Genomic DNA, 12,344 nt, shown 5'->3' with positions numbered 1-12,344 from the left:
GCTAATCACCCAGCATTAAATTTCATGGCGTCATGGTGATTTAGGACATGCTGGGCTTCTTTATTACTGTTTTCCCACTTCAAAATTTTAAATCTTATAGAAACAAAGTAGTCAGTCTGGCTGGCTTGAGGGAATTTTTATAACCAATCAAAATCGAGCCAAATATAGTTTGTCATTTAAAATGAAACCCAGCACCAATCTTATGGCTATAGCAATATGAAAACCAAATTCCAAACCATCTGCTATTTAAAAATTACACCCCAAAGAAGGTTGCCATTTTGATTACCTGGGTTTAAATCTAACTAGGCTACTACTACCTTTATAATGTTGGGTTACTCTATGCCTCAGTTTTCTCAACTATGAAATGGAGATAATAGTATCCACTTTACATGATTGTTGAAGGATTAAATACATTAACACATGTAAAGGTCTTAGAAGGCTACCTGGCAATTCTATACAGAGTGTACAAATTCTACAGATTCTATGGCATAAAATGTAAATGAAAATATATGTTGGCACAAAAACTTGTACACAAATGTTCATAGCGACATTATTCATAATAACTTTAAAGTGGAAACAACCCAAATGTCCAACAAGTGATAAATGGATAAATAAAGTGTGGTACATCCACACAAATTAAATATTATTTGGAAAGGAATTTAAGTATTGATACATACTACAACATGGCTGAATTTTTAAAACATTATGCTAAGTTTAAGAAGCCAGGATAAAAACACCACATACAGTATGATTCCATTTATATGATATGAAATGTCCAGAAAAGGCAAATTCACAGCGAAGGAAAGTAGATTGTGACTGCTGGGAGATTTGGGGTGGGGAGAATGAGGTGTGATTACTAATGGGAATGAGGTTTACTTTGGGGGTAATGCAAATGTTCTAAAATTGATAGTGGTGATGGCTACTCAACTGAATATGCTTAAAAAACATGAGATAGTATGCTTTATAATGGGTGAAATATATGGTATGTAAATTATATCTCAATAAAGCATGTGAAGTGGTTTAAAATAGATTGAAAAGAGAAAAGCCTGAAAGCAACAATGAAAGTATTAATAATAATAAACTGGTTCACCTCTCTAGTCTCATTTTCTTCCATTCTCATATTTATTCTAAGATTAATCCATAATGGATGGCCTCCTGGCAGTTCCCATATTATGTCTTCCTATTTGATGTTCCATGAACATACTCTCTCTGCTTCCTGGAATTCACTTTACCCCTCTTCTACCTCCCTAACTCCTTTATATCCAAAATTTGTTAGAATAAGCTAATTGCTAGAACAAACAATTCCAAAATCCAGTGGCCTACAGGTTTATTTCTCATTCATGTAGACCTGCCCCAGGTGATTTAGGGATCCAAGATCCCTAAATGGGTTTTGCCCCAGGTGATTTAGGGATCCAAGATCCCTAAATGGGTTTTGCCCCTCCTGGAGTCTTGGAGTCTTCCACTGTATTCTCTATATCTGAAAGAATCTGTGGGGCATCAGCACAGACAGGATATTGAGGAACTTTCCAAATGATTGATTCAGTTTTGAATATGGTATTTTGGATGACATCAAGATACCCAATGGTCATGGGTTCAGCAGATTGATACTTTATAACTCTGTATCTCAAATATATTGCAATACTCTCCCCCCTGTCTACCATATCTTATGAAGTAAGAAGTGATCTACCTAGAAAATAAACCTGAAAGATAATTATTTTTAAGAATAAGTATGTTGAGGAACTCTATTGAAGAACTTACCATGTAGCACAGAATATAAGAATATAAGAATATAACCTAAGGAAAACTTTCCTAAAATAGTATTAGAAGTTGGAATGAATTCCTTAGGACAAATCAAACTATGGTACCCAACATCTAAACTTCCAGAACAGGTCAAGAGGTATTATCAACTATCTTCCACTCCTAAATTTCTCTGCCACATTGAGGACTGTTTGAGAGAAGCAAGACACCTTGGATGTATTGAGAGAAATTTGAAAGTATTCGCTTTCACGGAAGTCATAAGAGAGAGGATCTCTTTTGCATTATTTAGGATCATCCTTGATGCATTCACTCTAAAACATAATAAAGCCAAATATCTTCCTCGATGTTAAATCTTTACGAAACTGAAATCCTGAAAGAATCCATTCGCTTTTCCAGTTAGATTGGGCATGATTCTTAATTGGTACTAAAACATCTAATATGTGTATGAAGTTCCATCCCACAGCACCTGCCATTCAGAGTGGAATCAGACTAGCGGTTGGGAATAACAACTCCAGAATTTCAGATCAGGCCTGTAATTGGTGTAGGAGAGGCTTTGGGCGGGGCATCTCGATAGGGAGGAGACGTCATTAGAAACCTGTGGGGCCAGTCTACAGCTGTCACTACTCGAGTTAAGCTTTATAATATTTGAGTGTTCGAAGTTCTGGAGCGTAAGCAGCATTCTCAGTACGAACTAGTTTCACTTGGCATTTGAATGAAATAGGTAAACCAATGGCGTTTCGTCCTCTTAGACTGCCGAGAAACCAAGTAGTCCCAGGGTTTTAATGAGAAGGAAAGTAGGACGGCGTCAGGGATTGGGAGCTACAAGGCACGCACTGGGTTGAAGCCAGAGAAAAAGTCGGAAGATAGAGCTGCGCCTGTAATTGCTTTCGAAGCCGCAGCCACTCGAGTGCCGGATTGTAAGTACTCTGCGCCTCCCATCCTCGGACTGAAGTCGGAGAACTCTCCCAGCTAGGCGACGAGATTCTGCACAACTACCTTCGTTTGCTCTCCCCACCAGACTAAGGGACAGAACAACTGCCACCCTTCCTCTGCCTACCAGATGGGGAGGCAAAAGCAGTAGCTGACCAGCGCCGCCTCCTTCCGACCCGGGAGGTGGGGATCTCCCCACCCCGCCCCGCCGGGTCCAGCCAAATTCAACATTAATTTTCTCCTCCCGCTGCTCCTATATTCCCTACACCCCCACCTCCTTCCCCTCTCCCTCCTCCTTACAAACAGGGGAGGAGATAAGGGGAGTCCAGGTCGTCATGACAGAGCTGAAGGCAAAGGAACCCCAGGCTCCCCACGTGGCGGGCGCCGCGCCCTCCTCCACACTGCTCCGAGCGCCCCTGCTGGGACTCCGGGACGCTGGCCCTTTCCAGGAGAGTCAGACCTCGAACTCCTCGCCTGTAGTCTCAGCTATACCTATCTCTCTGGACCCGTTGCTCTTCCCTAGGCCTTGCCAGGGACAAGACCTGGACCCGAAGACACAGGACCAGCAGCCGCTGTCAGACGTGGAGGGGGCGTATCCCAGAGTTGAAGCCACAAGCAGTGCAGGAGCTGGCAGCTCTAGACCCCCAGAAAAGGACAGAGGGCTGCTGCACAGTGTCTTGGACACACTACTGGAGCCTTCAGCTTCCGGGCAGAGCCACACCAGCTCTCCTGCCTGTGAGGCCGCCAGCCCTTGGTGCCTGTTTGGCTCTGAGCTTCCTGAAGACCCCCGGGTTGCCCCCACCACCCAGGGGGGGTTGTCTTCGCTCATGAGCCGGCCAGAGGGCAAGGCTAGCGACAGCTCCGGAACGGCAACTGCCCACAAAGTGCTGCCCAGGGGTCTGTCACCGCCCCGACAGCTGCTGCCCCTGACCTCTGGGAGCCACCATTGGTCTGGGGCCTCAGTGAAACCAGCTCCGCAGCCTGCTGTGGTAGACGTAGAGCAGGAGGATGGCTTGGAGTCCGAAGGCTCCGTGGGTCCACTTCTGAAGGGCAAATCCCGGCCTCTGGGAGGCACAGCAGCTGGAGGAGGAGCTGCAGCCACCGCTCCTGGGGTGGCCGCAGGAAGCGTCACCCTGGTCCCCAAAGAAGATTCCCGTTTCTTGGCGCCCAAGGTCGCCCTGGCGGAGCAGGACGCGCCAGCGGCGCCCGGGTGCTCCCCGCTGGCCACCACGATGATGGATTTTATCCACGTGCCCATTCTGCCCCTCAACTCGGCCTTCCTGGCCGCCCGCACCCGTCAACTGCTGGAAGGGGAGAATTATGACGGCGGGGCCGCGGTTGTCAGCGCCTTTGCCCCGCCGCGGGGCTCACCCTCGGCTTCTTCCACCCAGGTCGCTGCTGGCGACTTCTCCGACTGTGCGTACCCGCCCGACGCCGAGCCCAAGGATGATGCGTTCCCGCTCTACGGCGACTTCCAGCCGCCAGCCCTGAAGATCAAGGAGGAGGAGAAAGGCACCGAAGCCGCTGCCCGCTCCCCGCGGCCGTACCTGGTGGCGGGTCCCAACCCCGCAGTCTTTCCGGATTTGCCGCTGGCGCTGCCGCCGCTCCCTCCGCGAGCGCCGTCGTCCAGACCCGGGGAGGCCGCGGGGGCGGCCGCCGCACCCGCCAGTGCCACAGTCTCGTCCACGTCCTCGTCTGGGTCGACCCTGGAGTGCATCCTGTACAAAGCGGAGGGCGCGCCGCCCCAGCAAGGCCCGTTTGCTCCGCCGCCTTGCAAGGCGCCGGGCGCAGGCGCCTGCATGCTGCCGCGGGACGGTGCCTCCACCTCAGCTTCTGTTGCTTCCGCCGGGGCGGCCCCTGCGCTCTACCCGCAGCTCAGTCTCAACGGGCTCCCGCAGCTCGGCTACCAGGCTGCAGTGCTCAAAGAGGGCCTGCCGCAGGTCTACCAGCCCTATCTCAACTACCTGAGGTGAGGGTCCCGGGCGGGGCGCGGAGTGCCGTACGCATCCCGTGAGTAGCAGCCCGGCGCCTTCGTCGCCGCTCCTCCAGGTCCCAGCATCCTGCTCACCCAAGTGGCCGCAAGGGGGTGGGTGGCCGGGGCGGCGCACAAGGGTAGTTTGGTTTCCTTTTTCTTCCCTCCTCTCCTCACTATTTTGGGGACACAAGGGGGGCGCATAATATGCCGTTTTTGGAGCGTGCCTCCTCGAAAATATCTTCTGAATTTTACAAATCTGCGAGATTTCGAGGCGAGATCAACCCTAATTTAAAATGTGGAGCGTCACTATAGGTGCGCAGTAATCCAGTGGAGCCGGGGCGGGGGTGGGGGGGGTGGGGGGGGAGGGGGGATGCGGCGAGTTGGGGGCTTTACAAAATGGTTCTTTTCTTTGAAGGATGTTTACTGGGAATGTCTTTAGTAGAGACTTTAAGGCACAGTTCCTCCGGGAGGGGTGGTACTTAATGTTTGGTAGCTAGCCAGAACCGAAAGCAGAACCTGACGGGTTTTGGACCTTCAATGGCTGTATTATCATACAAATTTCAAGACTCCAGTTATGTGTAATATAGTTACATTATGGATTTAAACATCAATCTCTCCAGTGCACTGTATTCTAATATTGTTTCGGATTCGCTACAACTTTTTTCACACAGGTTTTCAAAAACATTTCAATTTACATACCGAAGGAGTGTGATTTTAAAATCCCATAATGTTCGGTTTAGACTCTTCTGTGTTGTGAAAGGTAAAACAGTGTCAGTATATTGAACAATTCTTTAAAATGGCAAACACATACTCGTTTAAGTAAACAGCCATTACGGGGTGTTTTAAAAACTGAAAACAAAAGCAGTGTTAAGTACGATTGAACTAAAACAAAAACACGTTTACTGTTACGATGTGTACAGGAAGGGCATAACATTACATTCGTCAAAGAATAAGTTGATTATTCTATATAAGGAGTTTTGTAGAAAGAATTAAAAAAAAAACAATGGACCTTAGCTTTTCTGAACATTAAATTATATATTATTCTTTTAAGTTGGTGCTGCTGATGAATGACTAATAATTTACAAATGCGATGGATCCTGTAATGGTACACCTAGTTTGCATGCCTTTCAAGGGTGTGTATACATATGGTGCTATATTAAAATCCTCTTTCACTCTGTCAATTTTCTTAAGAAAACTTTAGTATTAGACAGTGGTGCACCCAAAAAATAAATGGAGTACTTTGTTTTGCATTTCAAGGCCCGATTCAGATGCCAGCCAGAGCCCACAGTACAGCTTCGAGTCCTTACCTCAGAAGATTTGCTTAATCTGTGGGGATGAAGCATCAGGCTGTCATTATGGCGTCCTCACCTGTGGGAGCTGTAAGGTCTTCTTTAAAAGGGCAATGGAAGGTAGGCTCTTTATTTTTGGTTTAATTGTAGACCAAGATTTATTAGATTGTAAATCTGATATTTTTTATATTTTAATTGTCCCTTCTAAGAAATGGTGATATTTCCATATAATTTAAAATATATGACTGTGTTTTAACAGTATGTTTTTATTTATAATACTCAAAATTGAATGTGGTTTGAACATTCCATACTCTTGACTAACGCTTTCGATATTAGACTCAAGTTATACTAATCTTGGGGACAGTGCTGCTATTGTTCATTACCCATTTAGCTTTAAAGAAATCGCTTGGCTGTAATTGTATTTTCATATTTCTATTATATATTATATGAAATATGTACTAAGCTTAAAATTTTGATCAAAAGAAAAATGGTAAAAATCATCAAAATTATGTATATGTACTATGTGTATTTGTATATATATATAATGCGGTTACAAATTTTCTACATGATTTTGTCTTTTCTCTACATGCATATTTATTAATACTTATATAATGGTAATTCTAAACAAATTTTTAAAAATTCTCATTTTGTTTGGCATATCTTTATAAATAAGTATATAAGGGGATAGGAGTAAACAGTTTAAAGCAAAAGAAAATTGTGGACATCGAAGTAACAATTTCTGTTACTTTGCAACAAGACTTTCATGTTTTTAAAATTGTCTAAATTACATATTTATCTAATGATTTTGGATTGACCTACATAATGTATTTTGGATTTGAGCTCTAATAGAAAATATTTTTAAATTTCTCTATCAACACTAAATTCTAAGCAAATACATTTCTATTTGAAGATAAAAATACACTTAAAGATCATTTCACATTTAAATTCTAACAATCAGTATATATTATAAGGAGCCGAAATGAGTTTAAAGTTCCCTCTGGAGTGCTGAGATCACACCTAGACAAGGAACCAAAGATCTGAATGCTTGCTTTTTTGCTTCCTGTTTGTGAGTTTTCTGATTTCAAGAGTTTTCTACTTATAAATAGGAAAGGAGGGAATGGGAAATTTTTACCTTAAGGGAACTTTCAAAGGAGTTTGATATGTATATTTAATATGCACCAAGAGAATAAAATCTAAAAGGCATTTTAAATTCACTATTTTTGTAGATGCCTAACAGATGATTCTTTACAACTATTAAGCCTTTTTTGATAAAAATGATTCCCAACTATTTATTAGTAGTATTTGTAATAATTCTACTTAAATTAATTCTTCTTAAAGAATATTTGCTTTGTATATATCTAGAATATGATTTTTTTTCCACAAAACATGAATGTATTTAACTGTTACTGAACATACGTATTCAGCTTCAGGGGGTTTTAATTGCATTTTAAATTAATTGAATCACTGTGTGAAAAGAGGCTACATGAGAAAATGGACACAACTGAGAGTGGCCTTAAGTTTCCTTTGGACATTATTTAGTCATAGTTACAAGTTGAATTTCTTTGTATGAATGAGTTGATTCTCCAGTGCATAATTGGAGTTACTACTCTCATCGGACTTTGGTTAATTTCTTGAATGCTTCTTTCAACATTAATATGATTTCCTTCATTCTTACTGTCTCCTTAGAGTAGTCTAATTTTGTAAGTGAATGACTCCCATAGAATCCCCTGAAGACCAGTTTTTTCTAGCCCAGCTCCATCTCTTTATAGATAAGCAGGTCCCAAAGACATAAATTTCAGTTTCCAAGGATCATACAACTAGTTAGTAACTAATTGTTGGTTACCATAGGTTAGATACTCTTTCATTGCAGTGCTTATAAATCAGAGATGGTGTGCACAAGAAGGTATATGACAAATGTTACTTAATTTTCAGAAGTTACTTCAGAATGTGCATATAGAACCAAAAGCACCCTAACTTAAATACAAATTCTTTTATAATATTATAATAGCATCTAAAACCACATAAAATGTCTTTCCAGATTTACTCTTAGAAAGCATTTGTTGAACAACTATTATTGACATGGTCCTCTTTTAGTCCTGAGTAGTAAAAATGAAGCACCTTTATTTGGCAATGTTTATGAAAAAAAAACTCAAGGTATATGTTTATAAATCATTCACGAAACTAGAACAAGATTACAAAACTATATGAGTAAGTTCATTCAACAGTTATTTTATACCTCTTATATTTAGATCTGTGCTTTAGATATTCTTCCCCTGACTTCACCTCTCCCTGCCTTACATATAAAATGAAGATAACAGTAGCTGCTCCTCAAAGTTGTTATGAAGATTAAATGGGTATATACATGCAAAGTATTGAAATAAATGTCTAGCATATTGTCAGTTTCAATTGGACTACAGCTTCTGTAGTCAAGAAGTTTATAATAGAGTTTAAGAGGTAACATATATGCATGTAAGTCCTTTTGGCATGTAAAATAGAGATTGACTAAATGCGCAGATAAGCAAATCTGTAAAATGGTTAAGTTTGTGAGTTGGTGTGTTTCGTCAGGGGGAAGTTAGTTGTAGGATGGAATGTACATGTTGTATAAAGATGGCAGAAGATTTCATGGAAAATATGAACTTCATTTGGTTATTAAAGGACAAGTAAGATTATTGATCTCTGGACATTGAGTAGTGCTTTTAAGTGTATATGTTCAAAGAGGAATAAAGAGATTAAGATTAGACTAAGACTTGAAGAGTTATATGAGGAAATCATTAAAATTAAAGGATGGGAAGTTTAAGTGCTGGTGTTTGGATGAATTTGGAGAAAATCAGTGGTTTAAGGCAAGATAATAGAAGTTTCTGGGAATTTTCATAAGTAAAAAGATGAGTAAAAGGATTTAATAATTGTAGAGGTATAGCCAATGTGAAATCTTAAAGTAGGGCTGTGTGATCAGCTAGTTCAAGGTAGACTATGTGTGGATGCCAGTATGTCCAGAAGTTGAAAGTCAGTGGTCAAAAAATAGATATTGTTACCAGGAATAATAATGATAACAGCATTTTAGAGTGCTTTCCATGCAGCAGTGACTATTTAAGTGTTTTATGGGTGTTCTAATTCATTTAATCCTTATAATATACATATTAATTATTATTTTTAGTTTCCAAAAAGGTAACTAAAACCCAAAGGTGTTAAATTGCCTTAATCACAATTAGGAAGTGGTAGACTCAGGATTCAAACCCAGGTAGTGTGACTCCAGAATCCGTGCTCTCTACCAACTACACTACATTTCTCTTAATAGGAAATCCTGTTTAAATTTCAAAGAAAAACAATAGAGCATTGTAAGAAAAAATGTGAGCCAAATGATAAAACATCTAGGAAGGTAAAAGTGGAAGTAAAGGAGATTGCAAGATGAAGGGTGATTAAAAGTGTGTGATATAAATGGGGGTGCCTGGGTGGCTCAGTCGGTTAGGCAGCCGACTTCGGCTCAGGTCACGATCTCGCGGTCCCTGAGTTTGAGCGACGCGTGGGGCTCTGTGCTGACAGCTCAGAGCCTGGAGCCTGTTTCAGATTCTGTGTCTCCCTCTCTCTCTGCCCCTCCCCTGTTCATGCTCTGTCTCTCTCTGTCTCAAAAATAAATAAATGTTAAAAAAAAATTAAAAAAAAAAGTGTGTGATATAAATGGATGGATGATACTAATTTCACCAAGAACCAGTTTCCCTACCTCTCTTCCAAGTTGGGAGTGAGAGACATTAAAGCCTGTAAAGAAGTCACCCGGGAAAACTGGGTTTCTCTTGGTATAAGACAGAAGAGAGAAGAGGCAGGGAAAAAAAATCACTTAGGAAGTGGGTACAAAGGGATCAGAAGAGATGACCTCTCTTACCCTAAGAAAATGAATTAGCCAAAAGCAATTGGTTGAATAGCTCATTGCATTCCTTTACTAAAGGCTGGAATGGACCAGAAAGTTGTCGGGAATTGCTCTAATACCTTTCAAGGAGATGAAGTCATAATGACCCACCAGTTCTATAAATGCAGGTCTGTGATTTTGTATTAAGAAGGAAAAGATAATTTCTCATTGGCTTACCTCTGTATGTACTGTGACTAACTCAGTGTTAGGAATACATTAGATATTCAGTAAATTTTGTTCTAAATGAACCAGTCATCATAACTGATGACGCCAACCTCTTATTCTTTGGATACTTTTTACTGTGACAGTATTTGTAGTGAATAAATTTGATGTAATATGGGTAAACAAATATTGTAATACAGTAAAATATTATTTAGAAGACACTAGTTATGTAGGTAATGATGGATTTTTAATTGTACTACATTATTAGCCTCATTTTTATTCTAGTTATATTGAGGTATAATTGACAAATAAAATTGTAAGATATTTAAAGTGTACAATATGATGATTTAATATATACGGTGAAAAGATTCTCCCTGTCAAGTTAAGTAACACTTCCATCCCCTCACATATATATTTTTTTCTTTTTGGCAAGAACATTTAAGTTATACTCTCTTAGCAAATTTCGATTATATAATACAATGTTCTCAACTAGTCACCATGTTACACATTACATCCTCAGACTTTATTCATCTTTAACGTTTGTATGCTTTTACCAACCTCTCCCTACTTCCATTTCCCAGCCCCTGGCAACCATTTTTCTACTCTTTCTATGAATTTGATTTTTTTATTCCATGTGTAAGTGATACCATGTGTCATTTGTCTTTCTCTGTCTGGTTATTTCATGCATAATGTCCTCAAGATTTAACTATTTATTTTGTTCATGTATTAATAACCAAATACTTATTGAGCACCTGCCATATGCCAGGCACTATGCTAGGTGCTAGCTGAAAAAATAGTAAAACAGGGCAGACCTGGGTCGCTGCAGCCCTCATGGTGTGTACTGTAGTGGAGGCAGGAAACATTCTACCAATTAGCATTTATATAATGAATTATAGATGTACTGAGTTGAATAGTTTAAGCAATATCTGGAAAACTAGAGAATTGACCCCTCTGTCAGAAGCTGGGGATGATGGAAAATGCCTTTTAGATTTGGAGAGACACCATCAGACCACAGAGGAAACTGAACAGAAATGAAATATTTTTATAACTAATGCATTTCTTTCAAAAGTTGAATATAATTGGTATCAGAGACTAAAAATGAAACTGATTTTGTGATACATTCTCTCTGCTATGGCTTTCAAAAGAGAAATAACACTCAAATTCATTTAAAGATTTTATTATTTTTAAGAGAAAAATCAAGAGGGAGGTACATAGATTTTCCATATACTTCTTCCCCTGGCATAGCCTCCCCTATTACTGACATCATCCACTAGAGAGGAACATTTGGTACAATTGATGAACCTACATAGACATACCATAATCACCCCAAATCCATAGTTTGCAGTAGGGTTTGCTTTTGATATTGTACCTGTAGGTTTGGATAAATGTACCATAAAATATGTCCATAATTATGGTATCATACAGAGTAGTTTCACTGCCCTAAAAATTCTATGTTCCATTTATTCATTCTCTGCCCCCTTATCCTTGGAAACCACTGATCTTTTTATTGTCTCTATAGTTTTGCCTTTTCCAGAATGCCATACAGTTTCACTTACTGATATGCACGTGTTTCCTCCATGTCTTTTCATGGCTTGATATCTCATTTCCTTTTAGTGCTGAATAATATTCCATTGTCTAGATGTAGCACAGTTTATCCATTCACCTGCTGAAGGGTATTTTGGTGCTTCAAAGTTTGGGAAATTATGAAGAAAACTATTGTAATGATCGATGAGTAGGTTTTTGTATGGACATATGTTTTTTATTTCTTTGGGTAAATACCAAGGAGTGCAATTGCTACATTGTATGGATGTTTAGTTTTATAAGAGACCTCCAAATTATCTTCTAAAATGGCTATGCTATTTTGCATTCCCATCAGCAATGAATAAAAATTCTTGCTGCTCTCCATCTTTGCTAGCATTTGGTATTGTCTATGTTCTGGATTTTAGCCATTCTAATAGGTGTATAGTGGTATCTCATTGTTTTAATTTGCATTTCCCTGATGACATATGATGTGTAGCATGCTTTCATATGCTTATTTGTCATCCATGTATCTTTGGAGAGATGCCTTTTAAGGTTCTTGGCTTGTTTTTTAATCAGCTTATTTTCTTATTGTTGAGCCTCAACAGCTCTTGTATATATTGGATAATAGTTCTTTATTAGATGTGTCTTTTGCAGATATTTCCTCCTACTCTGTCTTTTTACTTTATTGGAAATATCTTTTGCATAGCAGAAAATTTTACTTTTAATGAAATCCAGTTTCTCAGTTCTTTCTTTTATGCATCATGACTTTGATGTTGTATCTAAAGAGTCATTACCAAATTCAAGGTCA

General features: G+C 40.1%; 1 protein-coding gene across 2 annotated transcripts in view; it reads left to right on the top strand.

Moving 5' to 3' along the window:
* The first annotated feature begins 2,475 nt into the window (after positions 1–2,475).
* The window catches only part of PGR (progesterone receptor), a 105,361-nt gene continuing 95,492 nt past the window's right edge, over positions 2,476–12,344 (top strand). For both annotated transcript variants that reach the window (XM_060605291.2, XM_060605292.2), the window contains exons 1-2: positions 2,476–4,657; positions 5,921–6,072. In XM_060605291.2, the coding sequence (XP_060461274.1) occupies positions 3,024–4,657; positions 5,921–6,072 (1,786 nt within the window). In that variant the 5' untranslated portion in view covers positions 2,476–3,023. The remainder of the gene's footprint in view (positions 4,658–5,920; positions 6,073–12,344) is intronic.

This window comes from Panthera onca, chromosome D1, assembly GCF_046562875.1.
Source record: "Panthera onca isolate mPanOnc1 chromosome D1, mPanOnc1 haplotype 2, whole genome shotgun sequence".
NCBI classification, from domain to species: domain Eukaryota; kingdom Metazoa; phylum Chordata; class Mammalia; order Carnivora; family Felidae; genus Panthera; species Panthera onca.
This window is presented reverse-complemented; position numbering and strand designations above follow the sequence as displayed.